The sequence below is a fragment of the Phyllobates terribilis genome, unplaced genomic scaffold, assembly GCF_046119375.1.
Source record: "Phyllobates terribilis strain yellow unplaced genomic scaffold, ASM4611937v1 Scaffold_12__6_contigs__length_324123572, whole genome shotgun sequence".
Lineage (NCBI taxonomy): Eukaryota > Metazoa > Chordata > Amphibia > Anura > Dendrobatidae > Phyllobates > Phyllobates terribilis.
In genome coordinates, this window is record NW_027362772.1 from 244509523 (window position 1) to 244524957 (window position 15435).

Below are 15435 nucleotides of genomic sequence, written 5' to 3' on the forward strand. Positions count from 1 at the left end.
CGAAACGCAGATCCTCTAAAGAAAAGTCTTCCTTCTAGATTTAGTTTACCTGCTAATTACTCAAATTGCCTCTCAATAGCCACTATGTTGTGTTTCATTTCCCCTTATTAAAATTTTATCTTCCGAGAACCAGGCCTTCATCAAGCTTCAAAAGATCCCCAATTAATTAACAAATTAAGATTAAGATTTTCCATATTTACGTTTTGTCAAAATCAGGATGATTTACATCCCACAGAATTACTTGAAATGAGAATTTTCAAAAAATTGTTCATCACTTTGAACGATTAAGGTACTAAAATATTATATAGTAAATTATTACTATCGCTAATGAAATGTAATGTTTCCTCAACAGAACAAAGGATTTACCATGTCCAGCGCAAACCAGACCTTAAGCACAGACTTCACACTCGTGGGACTTTCCGAGAAGCCAGAACTTAAACTTTTTCTTTTTGTTGCGTTTTTTCTGATGTATATAATCACAGTGGTTGGAAATTTTTCCATAATTCTTGCATATAATTTCAGCCTAAATCTTCAGAATCCGATGTATTTTTTTCTAAACAACTTTTCCTTTTTAGAAATTTTTTACATTTCATCGACGGCTCCAAAAATGTTGGCAAATTTCTTGTCTGAAACAAGAACCATATCATTCTATGGCTGTGCGGCTCAGTTGTACAGCGTCCTACTGTTGGCTGGGACTGAGTTTTATATTCTTGCCGCCATGGCTTATGACCGATATAATGCCATATGTCATCCATTGCTTTATACTGTCATTATGAGCAAAATAGTCTGTTTTCAGCTTCTCGCCGGGTCTTGGGCAATTGGGGCGACCAATGCATTAATCCACACTGCATTTACATTTAGTTTGCCCTTCTGTGAATCTCATAAACTTAATAGCTTCTTTTGTGATGTCCCCGTACTACTGAAACTGGCTTGTAAAGATACTTGGCTCAACGAGCTCATTGTCTTCATTTTTGGGGGTGGAATGACTGTGGGGTCTCTTATACTGACAATTATTTCCTATATTAAGATCATATCAACTATCTTAAACATTCACTCAACTTCAGGAAGGAAAAAAACTTTTTCGACTTGTACCTCTCACTTAATAGTTGTTACTATTTTCTACGGCTCAGTAATTTTTATGTATTTGAGACCAAAGTCAAGTTACGGTAAGGATGAGGACAAGCTGGTGAGTGTTATGTACACGATTGTTACTCCCCTATTGAATCCTTTTATTTACAGCCTGAGAAATAAGGAGTTTAAAGTCGCAATGAAAAAAGTACTGAGGAGGATGGTAACACCATTTACTTATTGAGGAATTTGTTTAGAATGGGAAGAAAATGTCTAACAATTGAAAAGTTTTTGTAAATTAATAATAACAAGGGGAGTAAACGGATGAGTGATAATACTTAAGAAAGTAAAATATAATCATTATGAATTGCATGTAATAAGAAACATTTCTTAAATGTAAACCCTAATAAAACAGATTTTTGGACTAAGGTATTTAATTGACTTCTATGTTATGGAGTCTCATAGAATATCAGCTATTCGACAGGTGTTCAAAACCATGTATATGACCCTAATCCAATTTTTATAATATAGTATTATTATGCTAGTTACTGGGGACAATATATCATACTGTACATTTATATGACTACAGGATATTATTATTTTTTACCTTTAAGTTTTTGGAATTGGAGTAAAATCAGAAGATATGAATGAAAGAACTTTTTTTTACATTTTTTATAGTCTCTTATGACCATTCTATACTTTTGTGGTTAATATTAAGTTGCTATTTAAGAGTAAACATAGCCAATAAGACAACTATTTGCCATCAAAAAATTTATTAATGGGGCCAAGTAGATACAAAATGTTATCCAAAGGTACTCAATTGTTTCTTATACAAATGCAACATTGTTAGATTCTACAAATCTAAAGTCTTCCCATGTAATACATTCATGGCAAATTGGTATGTGGACAGCTAACTTACTCTTAGGGCTTGTCCAGATGACCATATTTTCAGTCCTAGTGTGATCTGACTTAATATTAAGCTGGATCACACTTAGACCAATGCCATTCTATGGGGCCGTGCACATGTCCGATTTTTTCCTCGGACAGAGTTTTTCTGGGAAACGAATCATTTCATGTACAATTTGCATCTGATATTCAGATTGCACTCTACTATGCAAGTCAATGAGTCCATGGAGAACATCACACCACACTCAGATGACTTTCCAGTGCGGTGTTATTTTAATGGAACGACAGATTGGAATAGATGGAGACATTTTTTTTCCATCTTCTCCGCTTCTGAGAAAATTGGATCACACTCTAATCAAACTCTGATCAAAGTGTAATTAGTCCAATTCTCTTGGATGAGAGGAAATACGGTGGTGTGACTCTAGCCTTAGGTGTTATAATAATGGCTACTTGATTTTCTGGAGTCTTAACCATGGAAGTAAAGAAAAACATGGCAAAGGAAGTTTTTCAGGTTAAACTTAGATCCTCAACACTCCAGTATGCAACCAGATTGTTGTTGATCTTTATCAACTCCACTGTACACATGAACAAACAGTTCAGGCCAATAGCATCAAATCTCAGGGGAGAATTAGGAGGTCTTTATCCTCATTAGATAATCGGTGAGTTCGACTAAAAGCAGAGTATACAGAAGTCTTGGAAGAATCCAAGAATAGGGCAACAATGCTGGCTATGAAATGAAGATCCATTGACACAGATCTGTAGAAAGAACTTTCTTCAAAATGGGTACTTTGAAATATTTCAGGGTCAGGCTCACCCTGTGTTCCAGATGGTCACATAATTATTGACATTATAAGTAGAGATGAGCAGATCAATCCATGGAGGATCAACTTCAAGTCAAATTTCCTGAAATTTTCAGGTCCCACAAATACGAACATTTTGTGCTGTCACGTTAGCTACGTTAGCCCTGCAGCCATGGTGGCATCTCATGACATCACATGTGCAAATTTATTCAACGCATGTTGAATTTTGGGGGAAAATTTGGCGAATTCGAATTTCAAAGGTTCCACTCATCTTTAATTACAATTGCAGTACAAAGGATCTTGTAATATCAATATTGATACATAATTTTCTTATCCTGAAGAAGGGGTCCTACCAACTATTAAACACATCAATATATTTATTTTGAATACAAATCCTTTACATATCTTCTGTGAACCTGGATTATCTTTTTAGAGCAGCATAGCCAGCATATTTGTGCTGCTCTTGGATTCTTCCATAACTTCTACACACTCAGCATTTGTTGAAGCTCATCTTCCTATACAGTAGGGTAGGCAAAATAATAGTACTAGCAAAGCATTGGAAAAAGAGAAGAGTGGATCTCATAGCAAAGTTCTCAATGGACCGTTCCTTATTGTACCAGCTTTGAAATAAAGGGCAGAAGAGTCATGTCTATATCTCCCCACCCACACTTTGATAATAACTTTAGGTACACAATCTTATTTAGTCCAATGTTCACATTGTCAGATTTTACTGCTCACAATGGTCTCCAAAAAACTTAGCGGTATTCCCACTTATGGCATATAGCATATACTATATATACCATAAAAGCCTGACAGTTATGAGTCCCAGGAATGTAAACTCTACTTATTAGGAAAATTAGGCCATCTGTTCCCTTCATTAGTTCCGTGATTCTCTGACTAGTACCCATAACCTGTAATATTAAATTTTTCAAGAAAGTCATCCAGGTCCTCCTTGAAATTTTTTAGTGAATCAACCATTACAATGAGAAGGCACAATAGAGAAGGTGAGGTGGGAGGTTGGAGCTCACCACTTTGGCTTCTTTCTCAACTTTGGTTCTCTGAAGGAGTCCATCGGGTGGGTGCCATATCCGCTGGTGATTACTGTCAAGATAGGAAAAAAGGAAGGAATTTTCGGCACATCCAGCCACATAATAACAGCTAAAACATTGAAACCTGACGCGTTTCTGGTGCAAAAAACGCACCCTTACTCATAGGATATACAAAGTTGTAACAAGTGCTGCTATATAAAGGTAAAATTTTTCCGGCGCAAACCCCCCGCCCACCAGCGGTCTACAGAGGGTCTAAAAATTGTCCAAATTGATGGGAACAGTGTTCAAATGACATGAGAACAGCATGGGGAAGACCCCTGGAAGTATTTCTGATTCCCAGGTCACTGCTGTCAACAATTTTGTCAGAGGTATTACGCCACTTTTACGGACTCACAATAAAACATACAAAAACAAAACCAAAATGGATTTTCCTAGGAAAAATGTTAAGGAACATCCTTTCCAGGGTAATGACTTGTATATAAGGCAAAATAAATATACAAAAGCAAAAATTCTCCTCCAAACCATGGGCTATGTTCACACGTAGCGTTTTTGATGCGTTTTTGCACTTTTTAATTGCTTTCAACGGTGAAAAATACATTCACCAATAAATGTCATTTTAACATTTTACTACCTTATCTGGCCATGTGGTGTGTGAGACATCATCCGACACATCCTGTTTCATTTATGAAGGAGGGACTCTGAAAGTCACAAAGCCTTTTTGTATAGGGCCATCAGGTGGCCCTTACTATTCTTAAAGGGCCAGCAATCAGCTATGCTTTGCTTTTCCCATTATTAAAAAGTGTGTCTCCTATGCTGCTGTTATTGGGTATGCAGTGACTGCAAGGGCTGCCAAAAACTTGGACGCAACCCAATACCCATTTGAAGAGACATAGAGGAGGACCTCGGTAAAAAAATGTTCCCATTATAAAGGAGTGGGTCTCATATAGTGGTAATGCCAATGCAGTGACTGCAAGGGCTGCCAAAATTTTGGAAAAACCCCAATAACAATTTAAAGACATATAGAGGTGGGCCTCAGTAACGACATGTTGCCATTAGAAAGGAGCGGGTCTGCTATACAGTTTTAGGGTATGCAGTGAGTCTAACGGCTGCCAAAATTTAGGAAAAAACCCAATAACAATTTAAAAACACATAGAGCTGGACCACAGTAATGACATGTTCCCATTAGAAAGGAGTGGGTCTCCCATACTGTTCTTGCTTATGCAGTGACTGCAACGGCTGCCAAAAATTTGGAGGAACTCCAATGCCCCTTGCAAGAGACATAGAGGTCGGAGGGACTCCAGAAAACAATGTTCCCATTATTAAGAAGTGGGTCTCCCATACTGTTTACCTATGCAGTGAATGCAACAGCTGCCAAAAATCTGGAGGAACGCCAATGCGCCTTGCAAGAGACAAAGAGGTCGGAGGGCCTCCTGAAAACAATGTTCCCATTATTAGGAAGTGGGTCTCCTATACTGTTTGCCTATGAAGTGAATGAAACGGCTGCCAAAAATTTGGAGGAACTCCAATGCCCCTTGCAAGAGACGTAGAGGTCGGAGGGCCTCCTGAAAACAATGTTCCCATTATTAGGAAGTGGGTCTCCCATACTGTTTGCCTATGCAGTGAATGCAATGGCTGCCAAAAATTTGGAGGAACTCCAATGCTCCTTGCAAGAAACGTAGAGGTCGGAGGGCCTTCTGAAAACAATGTTCCCATTATTAAGAAGTGGGTCTCCCATACTGTTTGCCTATGCAGTGAATGCAGCGGCTGCCAAAAATTTGGAGGAACTCCAATGCCCATTGCAAGGGATGTAGAGGTCGGAGGGCTTACTGAAAACAATGTTCCCATTATTAGGAAGTGGGTCTCCCACATTGTTTGTTTATGCAGTGAATGCAACAGCTGCCCAAAATTTGGAGGAACTCCAATGCCCCTTGCAAGAGACGTAAAGGTCAGAGAGCCTCCTGAAAACAATGTTCCCATCATTAGGAAGTGGGTCTCCCATACTGTTTGCCTATGCAGTGAATGCAACGGCTGCCAAAAATTTGGAGGAACTCCAATGCCCCTTGCAAGAGATGTAGAGGTCGGAGGGCCTCCTGAAAACAATGTTCCCATTATTAGGAAGTGGGTCTCTCATACTATTTGCCTATGCAGTGAATGCAACGGCTGCCAAAAATTTGGAGGAACTCCAATGCCCCTTTAAAGAGACGTAGATATGGTGATATGGTAGATATGGTTGTGATATGGTGGTGGAGGATGAGGAGAAGGAGGAGGACAAGAGGAAATAGACAAAATCAGGAAGCGTATACCTATGTCTGGGTGTGAAGACAGAGGTGCATGGGAATAGAGTTAGACCTCCCAAAAAAAAGACACTGTATTTGAGTCTATGTTACGCTGCTATCATTCGGTGGTGTTGAGAAGTCTGGCCCAATCCAGCCCTTGTTCATTTTTATAAGAGTCAGCCTGTCAGCATTTTCAGTTGACAGGCGGATGTGCCTATCAGTTTTAATTCCACTAGAGGTATTAGAGGTATTAAAAACCCGCTCTGAAGAAATGCTAGCGGCAAGGCAGGCCAGGACCTCCAATTGGTCTATTCAATCCAGTCAGCAGATATACATCTTTTTATTATGTGGATGATTTTGACCATTAAGACTATATATAATTACAAATCTATATCATCTGCTCGTCCTCTGCAACTTTCTCTTAACTCCAAGGCATATAGAGCTAGTTCATGCCACGTGTCCAGCTTGGATACCCAATAATTATAAGGCACAGAGGAATCATGGAGGATGTTGGTACAGTCAGCAATTACTCCCTCAGCATCTTCCGATACTTTTCCCTCCTTGTGAGAGAACCCAGCGCCTCAGGGCCTGTGCGATGGGAGGGTCTGAGAAAACTGTCCCAGAACTTTGACAGTGTTCCCCTGCCCCTGCTCGATTGCATTTGTGTTTCTCTTGCCTGTACTCCTTGGTTGTCCAATGAACTGTGACCTCTGCCGCCAGCGTTTTCAGATGGGAATTTTTTTAATAATTCCGCAACAAGGTCATTTTGGTACTGCTCCATGTTATTAGGTCTGTACAGTGTGGGAATATGAGACAGAAAGTTCTCATTGTAGCGTGGGTCTAGAAGTTTCACCAACCAGTAATGATTCTCACCCAAAATTTGGATAACATGAGGGTCACTGGAAAAGCATGGTAACATAAACTCAGCCATGTGTACCAGACTGCTAACAGGCAAGACTTCCATGTCCTCACCAAGAGGATGACTGACCATGCTCTCCTCCTCATCTTCCTCCTCTTCTTCCTCCTCCCTATTCCCTATCCTCAGGCCATCCACGCTGAACAAACGGTATGACAGTTGTGCAGGTAGTACCGTCTATTGCGCAGGAAACTAGCTCCTGTTTTAACTCCTCCTCCTCTTCCTCATTGTCACCCAATCCATGTTGGCATGAGATGAGGCTGGGCTGTGTATAATCACCCTGTATAATTCCTTGCTCCATCTCATCGTGCTCTGCCTGCAATGCATCCTCTCTAATTGTGAGTGTGGCACCCCTGAGGGTTCGACCGCCACAGGGATGCTGCACTTCTTTAATGAAGTGTAGTGTTCCTCCTCTGAGGTAAGAACAGTGTGATGGTCAGGACCCCACCTTCACATCCAACACCACACTTCTCCCACCAAAGGGGGCTAAAATGCACTAGGTGCTGCCCTCCTGGTTACAGGGAGACTGGGGAACCAAGAGATAGGGGAACCATTTAGTGGGTGAGGGTGGAGGACTCACATTTTAGTGACACTTTAAATTTCATATTTAATAATAAAGCCATTTTGGTTTTGTGTCTTTCGATTGTGATCTCCCACCCTGAACGTGGATCCTGTGTGGACCTGCAGCAGATGGAGACACGGCCCTCGAACCCTGGCCTTGGGTCGAGGGGCAGGTTGCAGATAATGTATGTCTCAGCCCGGTTGAGGACCATGACCAAGAAGGCCCGGAGCTTAGGAGTGTAGCTCCACCGCAAATGGGTCCCAGGGGGGATGCAGACGGAGCGGTGTACGCCACCTGTCCTCACCAATCTGATCTATTCAGTGGGATTCCGGCTGCAAGAGGGGTACCGGCCCCCGACACCCGACCTTTCTACTCCACGTCCTGGTCGGGGAAGCCCAGTAGGCCCTAAGGGTCCCACCGGGTGACGGAAAGAGCAGAGTTGCCACCCGTACCCTGTTCCTGAGAGAAGTTCAGAGGGAGTCCCGGCCTATCTACACACACACAGACAGGAAAGGACCCAGTCTGAAGTCTAGGAACACTCTGTTGCGGGGTCCTAATTAAACACTGGACTTAATCGGAGGTTGTCGGACCCCCGTCCCTGGTGACCGCAGAACTCCGTGAGGAGCAGGGAGAAGCCTTGCAGCTGTAATCTCCACCGTGAGTAAAAACCCTGGAAGTTAACCCCTATGGCCTTTGGACTCTTTATTCTGCACTGCACCACAGTACGCAGACTTTCTAGACTACAACCCTCTCCTTCCTGCCTCTCTGCCCTGAGGCCCTGCTCCGCCTGTGGGGAGTAGTAACAACGCCGGCTGCCCTAACACCAGGCCTCAGCGGACTGCAGCAGCGCTGGTGGCCTTCACCAGGTGCCACAGGTGGCGTAGTCGAGATCAGCCACTCAACCCGGATAAGCCCATACCATCCTTTTTTTTAATGTGACGGCCCTGGGCACGGAGCAGGTCCGGGCCACGGCTGCACCCCATCGACATCACAGGACCCGACTCCGAGTCCCCCATCTCCCAGGGTAGGGCTTTCGTGAGGCGTCACATGAGCATAGAGCGTTTCAGAAAACAGAGAAGCAGAATGGTGATGCTAATTATGACGTCATCACCCTTCACCATCTTGGTGTAGTCATCAAAGTTTTGGAGGATGGTACATATGTCTGACATCCATGTCTGCTCCTGAGGTCTTATGTGTGGAGTCTGACCTGAATACCGACGGCCTTGTTGATGCTGGTAGTCAACAACTGCCCTCTTCTGCTCACAAATCCTTCCCAATGTCTGCAATGTAGAGTTCCAACGCGAGGGGACATCGCACACCAGTCGGTGAGCTGGAAGCTGCAAACGCTGCTGAAGCACGGCAAGGGCGGCACACACGTGGCGTACGTTGACAAGCAGATCCGGTAGATCCGGGTAGGTTTTGAGAAACTGCCGAACCACGAGGTTAAGCACATGGGCCAGGCATGGTACGTGTGTGAGCTTGCCTCAGAGCCGCCACCAGGTTCCGGCCATTGTCACACACGACCATGCCTGGCTGTATGGTCAGTGGTGTCAGCCACAGATCTGCCTGCTCTTTCATAGCTGTCCACAACTCTTCAGCATTGTGCAGTTTGTCACCTAAGCATAATAGCTTCAGCACTTGCTGTTGCCGCTTGGCCGAGGCATTGTTGCAGTGCTTTCAGCTTCTGACTGATGTGGTCATTTCGGAGATGGAGGCTGGAGAGGAGGAGGAAGTGTAGGAGCTGTAGAATGTGGGGGCAACACTGATTGACCCTGGGCCCGCAATCCTCAGCGTTGGAAGGACGTGTTCCTTCCCAAGGTCCGACTGGGTCCCGACTTCCATTATATTTACCCAGTGTGCCGTCAGCGAGATGTATCATCCCTGCCCACAAGTACTTGTCCATGTGTCCGTGGTTAGGTGGACTTTCCCAATAACTGCGTTGTTGAGGGCACGGCTAATGTTGTGGGACATGTGTTCGTTTAATGCGGGGACGGCACACCGGGAGAAATAGTGGTGGCCTGGGACCGAGTACCGAGGGATGGCCTCCACCATCAGGTTGCGGAAAGCTTCTGTCCCCACGAGCCTTAAAGGCAACATTTCTACTACTAGCATTCGCGAAATGTGTGAATTTGGAGCGTGGCCTGTGGGGCATTGGCTGCATATTTGCGCTTGCGTTCCAAGGACTGGGGTCGGGACAACTGAACGCTGCGCTGGGACAAGGACTTCTTGCTGATGGGGCTAGTTGAAGTGTGCAACGACACGTGCAGGGCGGGAGTCATCTTCATATGTGCCATGGACAGGGGATTGGCGTGCACGCACAACAGCAGAAGAAGCAGTGGTGTCACCCGCAGACACTGTTTCTGGACCCTGGGGTTCGGCCCACTTAGTCGGGTGCTTTGCTGCCATGTGCCTGATCATGCTGGTGGTGGTCAGGCAGCTAGTTTTGCTACCCCTGCTGATGCTGGCCTGGCAGGTAGTGCAAATGGCCTTTTTGGGGTTATCGGCAGAGTCTTTAAAAAACAAACAGACTCGGGAAGACCTAACAGTGTACTGGCAACTTCTGTCGTGGTGGCGTTACGGGAAACGCTTTCCCGCCTTGTGTCTGCGGCCACCGCACTGCTTCTTTCAGCCTGCTGTGGTGTTGCGCCTCCCTCCCCCTGTGTGCTGCTGTCCTCGTTCTGCATGTCCCCCTGTCAGGTTGGGTCAGTTACTATATCATTCACCACCTCATCTTCCAATTCTACACCCTGGTCCTCCTCCTGACATTCTGGCAATTGTGTCTCATCATCAACCACCTCTTGCGACACTAATTCCAGTTTCCCACCATTGCCTTCGTGTGACCTTGGCTGCTCAAATATTTGGGCAGCGCTACACGAGTTCTCCTATTGACTTGCTTGAAGCTGGCCATTCGAGAGGCCTGAATCTACAAATGTAAAAGTGAACAGCTCTTCTGACTGTCCAAGTGTGGGATCAGTTGTCTCCGGCCACTCGGCATGGTGGGATCAGGGTGAGGAATATGCGGTCCAGACTCAAGGCTACTGAGACTTGTTCATGTGGAAGACAAGGTGGTGGTGGTGGTGGCGGCAAAGTGACTGGAAGCATTATCTGCTATCCAACCAACATCCTTTTGACACTGCTTTGTGTTCAATAGTGGTGTTCTGCGGTCCCCTAGTAATTGTGACAGGAAGGTCGAGTGACAAGGTTTGGGTTTTTGTTGTGGCACAATTTCAGCTTGCCCATGGCCTCGGCCTCTGCATGCACCATCTCCATCACGTCCACTTCCACGCACATCCGTCCCTTGTCAGTACAAATAGCTGGATTTGAAACGCAGTTATATGTGACGTCTGACAGAAAACCACGGTTTTAAATAGCGGGCCTGTAGGTTACTATTCTTCACAGCAACCTCGTGTGAATAGCTTCACTGACACACTGCAACAAAATGGAAATGGATCCCAGAAATGGCTGAATTTGGAATGCAGTTATATGTGATACGTCTGACGGAGAACCACGGTTTTAAATTGCAGGCCTGTAGTTTACTAATACTATTCTTCACAGCGACCTCGTGTGAATAGCTTCGCTGACACACTGCAACAAAATGGAAATGGAGGCCAATATTTTCCACGTTCACTACAAATTTCTGGATTTTTATCTCTGTAATATGGAAAAGATCTGGCTGTATTCTGCAGTGCTAACAAGCAAATGGAGGAAAAAAATTGTGTACTCTGGATTGCTTTTGAAGCAAATAATCAGGAATAAGATAAAAAAAATAGCCCTGGCCCCTGATACCTGGGGCTATGTCTACAAATATCTGTAATAGCAGGATCAGTGAGAACGTTCAATGGACCCTCTTGCAATATATGCACCGCAGTCTGCCACATACACTGCCTGCCTGCCTAATTCCTGCTATCACCACTGAATATATACAGCTGGATTAGTCCTCAGAAGGACTGTTCAGATGGATATATATACAGTGCCTTGTGAAAGTATTTGGCCCCCTTGAACTTTTCTACTTTTTGCCACATTTCTGGCTTCAAACATAAAGATATAAAATTCAAATTTTTTGGGGAAGAATCAACAACAAGTGGGACACAATCGTGAAGTGGAACAAAATTTATTGGATATTTTAAACTTTTTAAAAAAATTAAAAACTACAAAAAGTGGGACGTACAATATTATTCGGCCCCCTTGAGTTAATACTTTGCAGCGCCACCTTTTGCTGCGATTACAGCTGCAAGTTGCTTGGGGTATGTCTCTATCAGTTTTGCACATCGAGAGGCTGAAATTCTTACCCATTCTTCCTTGCAAAACAGCTCGAGCTCAGTGAGGTTGGATGGAGAGCGTTTGTGATCAGCAGTTTTCAGCTCTTTCCACAGATTCTCGATTGGATTCAGGTCTGGACTTTGACTTGGCCATTCTAACACCTGGATATGTTTATTTTTGAACAATTCCATTATAGATTTTGCTATATATTTGGGATCATTGTCTTGTTGGAAGATAAATCTCTGTCCCAGTCCCAGGTCTTTTTCAGACTCCAACGGGTTTTCTTCCAGAATGGTCCTGTATTTGGCTCCGTACATTTTCCCATCAATTTTAACCATCTTCCCTGTCCCTGCTGAAGAAAAGCAGGCCCAAACCATGATGCTGCCACCACCATGTTTGACAGTGGGGATGGTGTTTTGAGGGTGATGAGCTGTGTTGCTTTTACGCCAAACATATCGTTTTGCATTGTGGCCAAAAAGTTCGATTTTGGTTTCATCTCACCAGAGCACCTTATTCCACATGTTTGGTGTGTCTCCCAGGTGGCTTGTGGCAAACTTCAAACAAGACTTTTTATGGATATCTTTGAGAAATGGCTTTCTTCTTGCCACTATTCCTTAAAGGCCAGATTTGTGCAGTGTACGACTGATTGTTGTCCTATGGACAGACTCTCCCACCTCAGCTGTAGATCTCTGCAGTTCATCCAGAGTGATCATGGGCCTTTTGACTGCATCTCTGATCAGTCTTCTCATTGTTCGAGATGAAAGTTTAGAGGGACGGCCGGGTCTTGGTAGATTTGCAGTGGTCTGATACTCCTTCCGTTTCAGTATGATCGCTTGCACAGTGCTCCTTGAGAAGTTTAAAACTTGGGAAATCTTTTTGTATCCAAATCCGGCTTTAAACTTCACCACAACAGTATCTCAGACCTGCCTGGTGTGTTCCTTGGTCTTCATGATGCTCTCTGCACTTGAAACAGAACCCTGAGGCTATCACAGAGCAGGTGCATTTATAGGGAGACTTGATTACACACAGGTGGATTCTATTTATCATTACCAGTCATTTAGGACAACATTGGATCATTCAGAAATCCTCACTGAACTTCTGGAGTGAGTTTGCTGCACTGAAAGTAAAAGGGCCGAATAATATTGCACGCCCCACTTTTCAGTTTTTAATTTTTTTAAAAAGTTTAAAATATCCAATAAATTTCATTCCACTTCACAATTATGTCCCACTTGTTGTTGATTCTTCCCCCAAAAAATGGAATTTTATATCTTTATGTTTGAAGCGAGAAATGTGGCAAAAGGTAGAAAAGTTCAAAGGGGCCAAATACTTTCACAAGGCACTGTATATGCTGTGGAATACCTATACTGTAGCGTCGGCGTCCCTGCCCTCTGCTAGGCAGGGACGCTGTTCCCCTCACCTCTCTGCTCCGAGCCTGGCGTCCTCCTCCCGCTCTGCTGGCAGCGCGCGCTCCTTCCCGGCCACTGTGCTTAGGGCGCGCGCGCGCTTCCTCCCTCTTAAAGGGGCCGCGCGCGCCGTCCTAAGGAGTCCCCGGCCAATGGCTGGAGGACTTTACCATATATAAGGCACCTCCTCCAAAATGGAGGTGCCCGAGCAATGTTGTTGCACTGTTCACTACTCTGCTTCAGCCCTCAGGTCCCATTGCCAGTTACCTGCCAGATACTTGCCAGATACTTGCCAGATTCCTGCCAGATTCCTGCCAGCCTGATATTCAACTACCTGCCTGCTATCCTGAGGTCCGACGGTCTGCCTTACTACTCCTGTCAGTCTGTCTAAGGACCAGCTTGCCCGCTCACCTGGGAGCGCACATCAACTACCTGCCTGCTTGCCTGAGGTCCGACGGTCTGCCTTCCAACTCTTGTCAGTCTGTCTATGGACCAGCTTGCCCGCTCACCTGGGAGCGCACATCTGCTACCTGCCTGCTAGCCTACCTGGAGGCTCTGCCGTCACGTGCTGTGACCACCTGCCTGTCCAGTGACTCCTGCCCGCTCACCTGGGAGCGCTCATCTGTTGCCAGTCTGCTAGCCTACCTGGAGGCTCTGCCGTCACGTGCTGTGACCACCCGCCTGTCCAGAGACTTCTGCCCGCTCACCTGGGAGCGCTCATCTGCCGCCTGTCTGTTGGTCTTCCTGGGAGCTCCGCCATCACATGCTGTGACCACCCGTTTATCCAGAGACTCTCGCCTGCTCACCTGGGAGCTCACGTCTACCATCAGCCGCCACAGGTCGTACCAACCCGTTCACCCAGAGACTGCCCCGGTCACTTGCCGTGACCATCTGCCCGTTCACCCAGAGACTGCCCCGGTCACTTGCCGTGACCATCTGCCCGTTCACCCAGAGACTGCCCCGGTCACTTGCCGTGACCATCTGCCCGTTCACCCAGAGACTGCCCCGGTCACTTGCCGTGACCATCTGCCCGTTCACCCAGAGACTGCCCCGGTCACTTGCCGTGACCTCCTGCCCGTTCTTCTAGAGACTGTCCCGGTCACCTGCTGTGACTGCCTGCCTGGTCGCCACCCGCTCCCTTACAAGGACCGCCCCCTTGTATAGTAGCTCAGAGGTTCCGCCTCCCAGACCCGTTACAGTTTGCTCGGGCCATGGAACCCGGTGGCACCCAAGCTCCCTCGCTCTCGGACCTCTGTCATGAACTGTCCCATCAGAGGTCCCAACAGGAGTCCATCCTGGGTCACCTGCGGAATGTCAATTCTCGTCTGGACACTCTGACTGCTCCACCAGCAACCACCACCAATACCATGGTATCCTACCCCGGACCCCGGCTTTCTGCACCTCCTCGCTTCGGAGGCGACTCCACCCAGGCTCGGGGCTTCATAAATCAGTGCACCCTGCACTTTGAACTCCTGTCCCACCAGTTTAACTCCGACCGGGCCAAAATTGCCTTCATCATGTCCCATCTCACCGGGGAGGCCCTGGCCTGACTAAATCCTCTATGGGAGAGAGGAGACCCCCTGTTGTCCGACTCTCCTGCCTTTCTCATGGCTTTCCGGAAAGTCTTCGACGAACCCGGACGGAAGACCTCATCCGCATCATCTCTGCTATGTCTCCGTCAGGGAAGTCTCACCGTGGGCCAATATGCCATACGGTTCCGTACCCTTGCCTCGGAGCTGGCCTGGGATAACGACGCTCTGGTATCCATCTTCTGGGAGGGTCTGTCCGGCCGTATTAAAGATGAACTTGCCGGTCGGGACATTCCTACCACTCTCGATGACCTAATAACTCTTGCCACCCGGATTGACCTACGGTTCCAGGAGCGTGCCAAAGAGGTCACCCGTGAGAGGAGGGTTCCACGTCTAGCTCCTACTTTTCAGAAATCCGTCTCTCCCCAGGTACACTCTCCTGAGCCTATGCAGGTCGACCAGACCAAGATGGTCAAAACCCGTCAGGACTTACGCCGTGCCGAAGGGAGCTGCTTCTACTGTGGCAGTAAGGAGCACCGGATCCGTACCTGCCCGGAGAGGTCGGGAAACGCCTGTGTCTAGATTCGCTCAGAGAGGTCAACCTAGACAAGAATAAATCCTCTCCATCTCTGCTACTCTCAGTCTCTATTATCTGCGGGGAGAATC

General features: G+C 46.1%; 1 protein-coding gene across 1 annotated transcript; it reads left to right on the plus strand.

Annotated features, from left to right (window-relative positions):
- Window positions 1–367: 367 nt before the first annotated feature.
- LOC141171772 (olfactory receptor 5I1-like) lies at window positions 368–1312 on the plus strand. Its single transcript, XM_073655415.1, has one exon. It carries the CDS (start codon window positions 368–370, stop codon window positions 1310–1312), a length of 945 nt encoding a protein of 314 aa, XP_073511516.1.
- The last annotated feature ends 14123 nt before the right edge of the window (window positions 1313–15435 follow it).

Bases quoted from the DNA above. Each gene is read 5' to 3' on its own strand.
- LOC141171772 (XM_073655415.1), top strand. From the start codon at position 368: ATGTCCAGCGCAAACCAGACCTTAAGCACAGACTTCACACTCGTGGGA.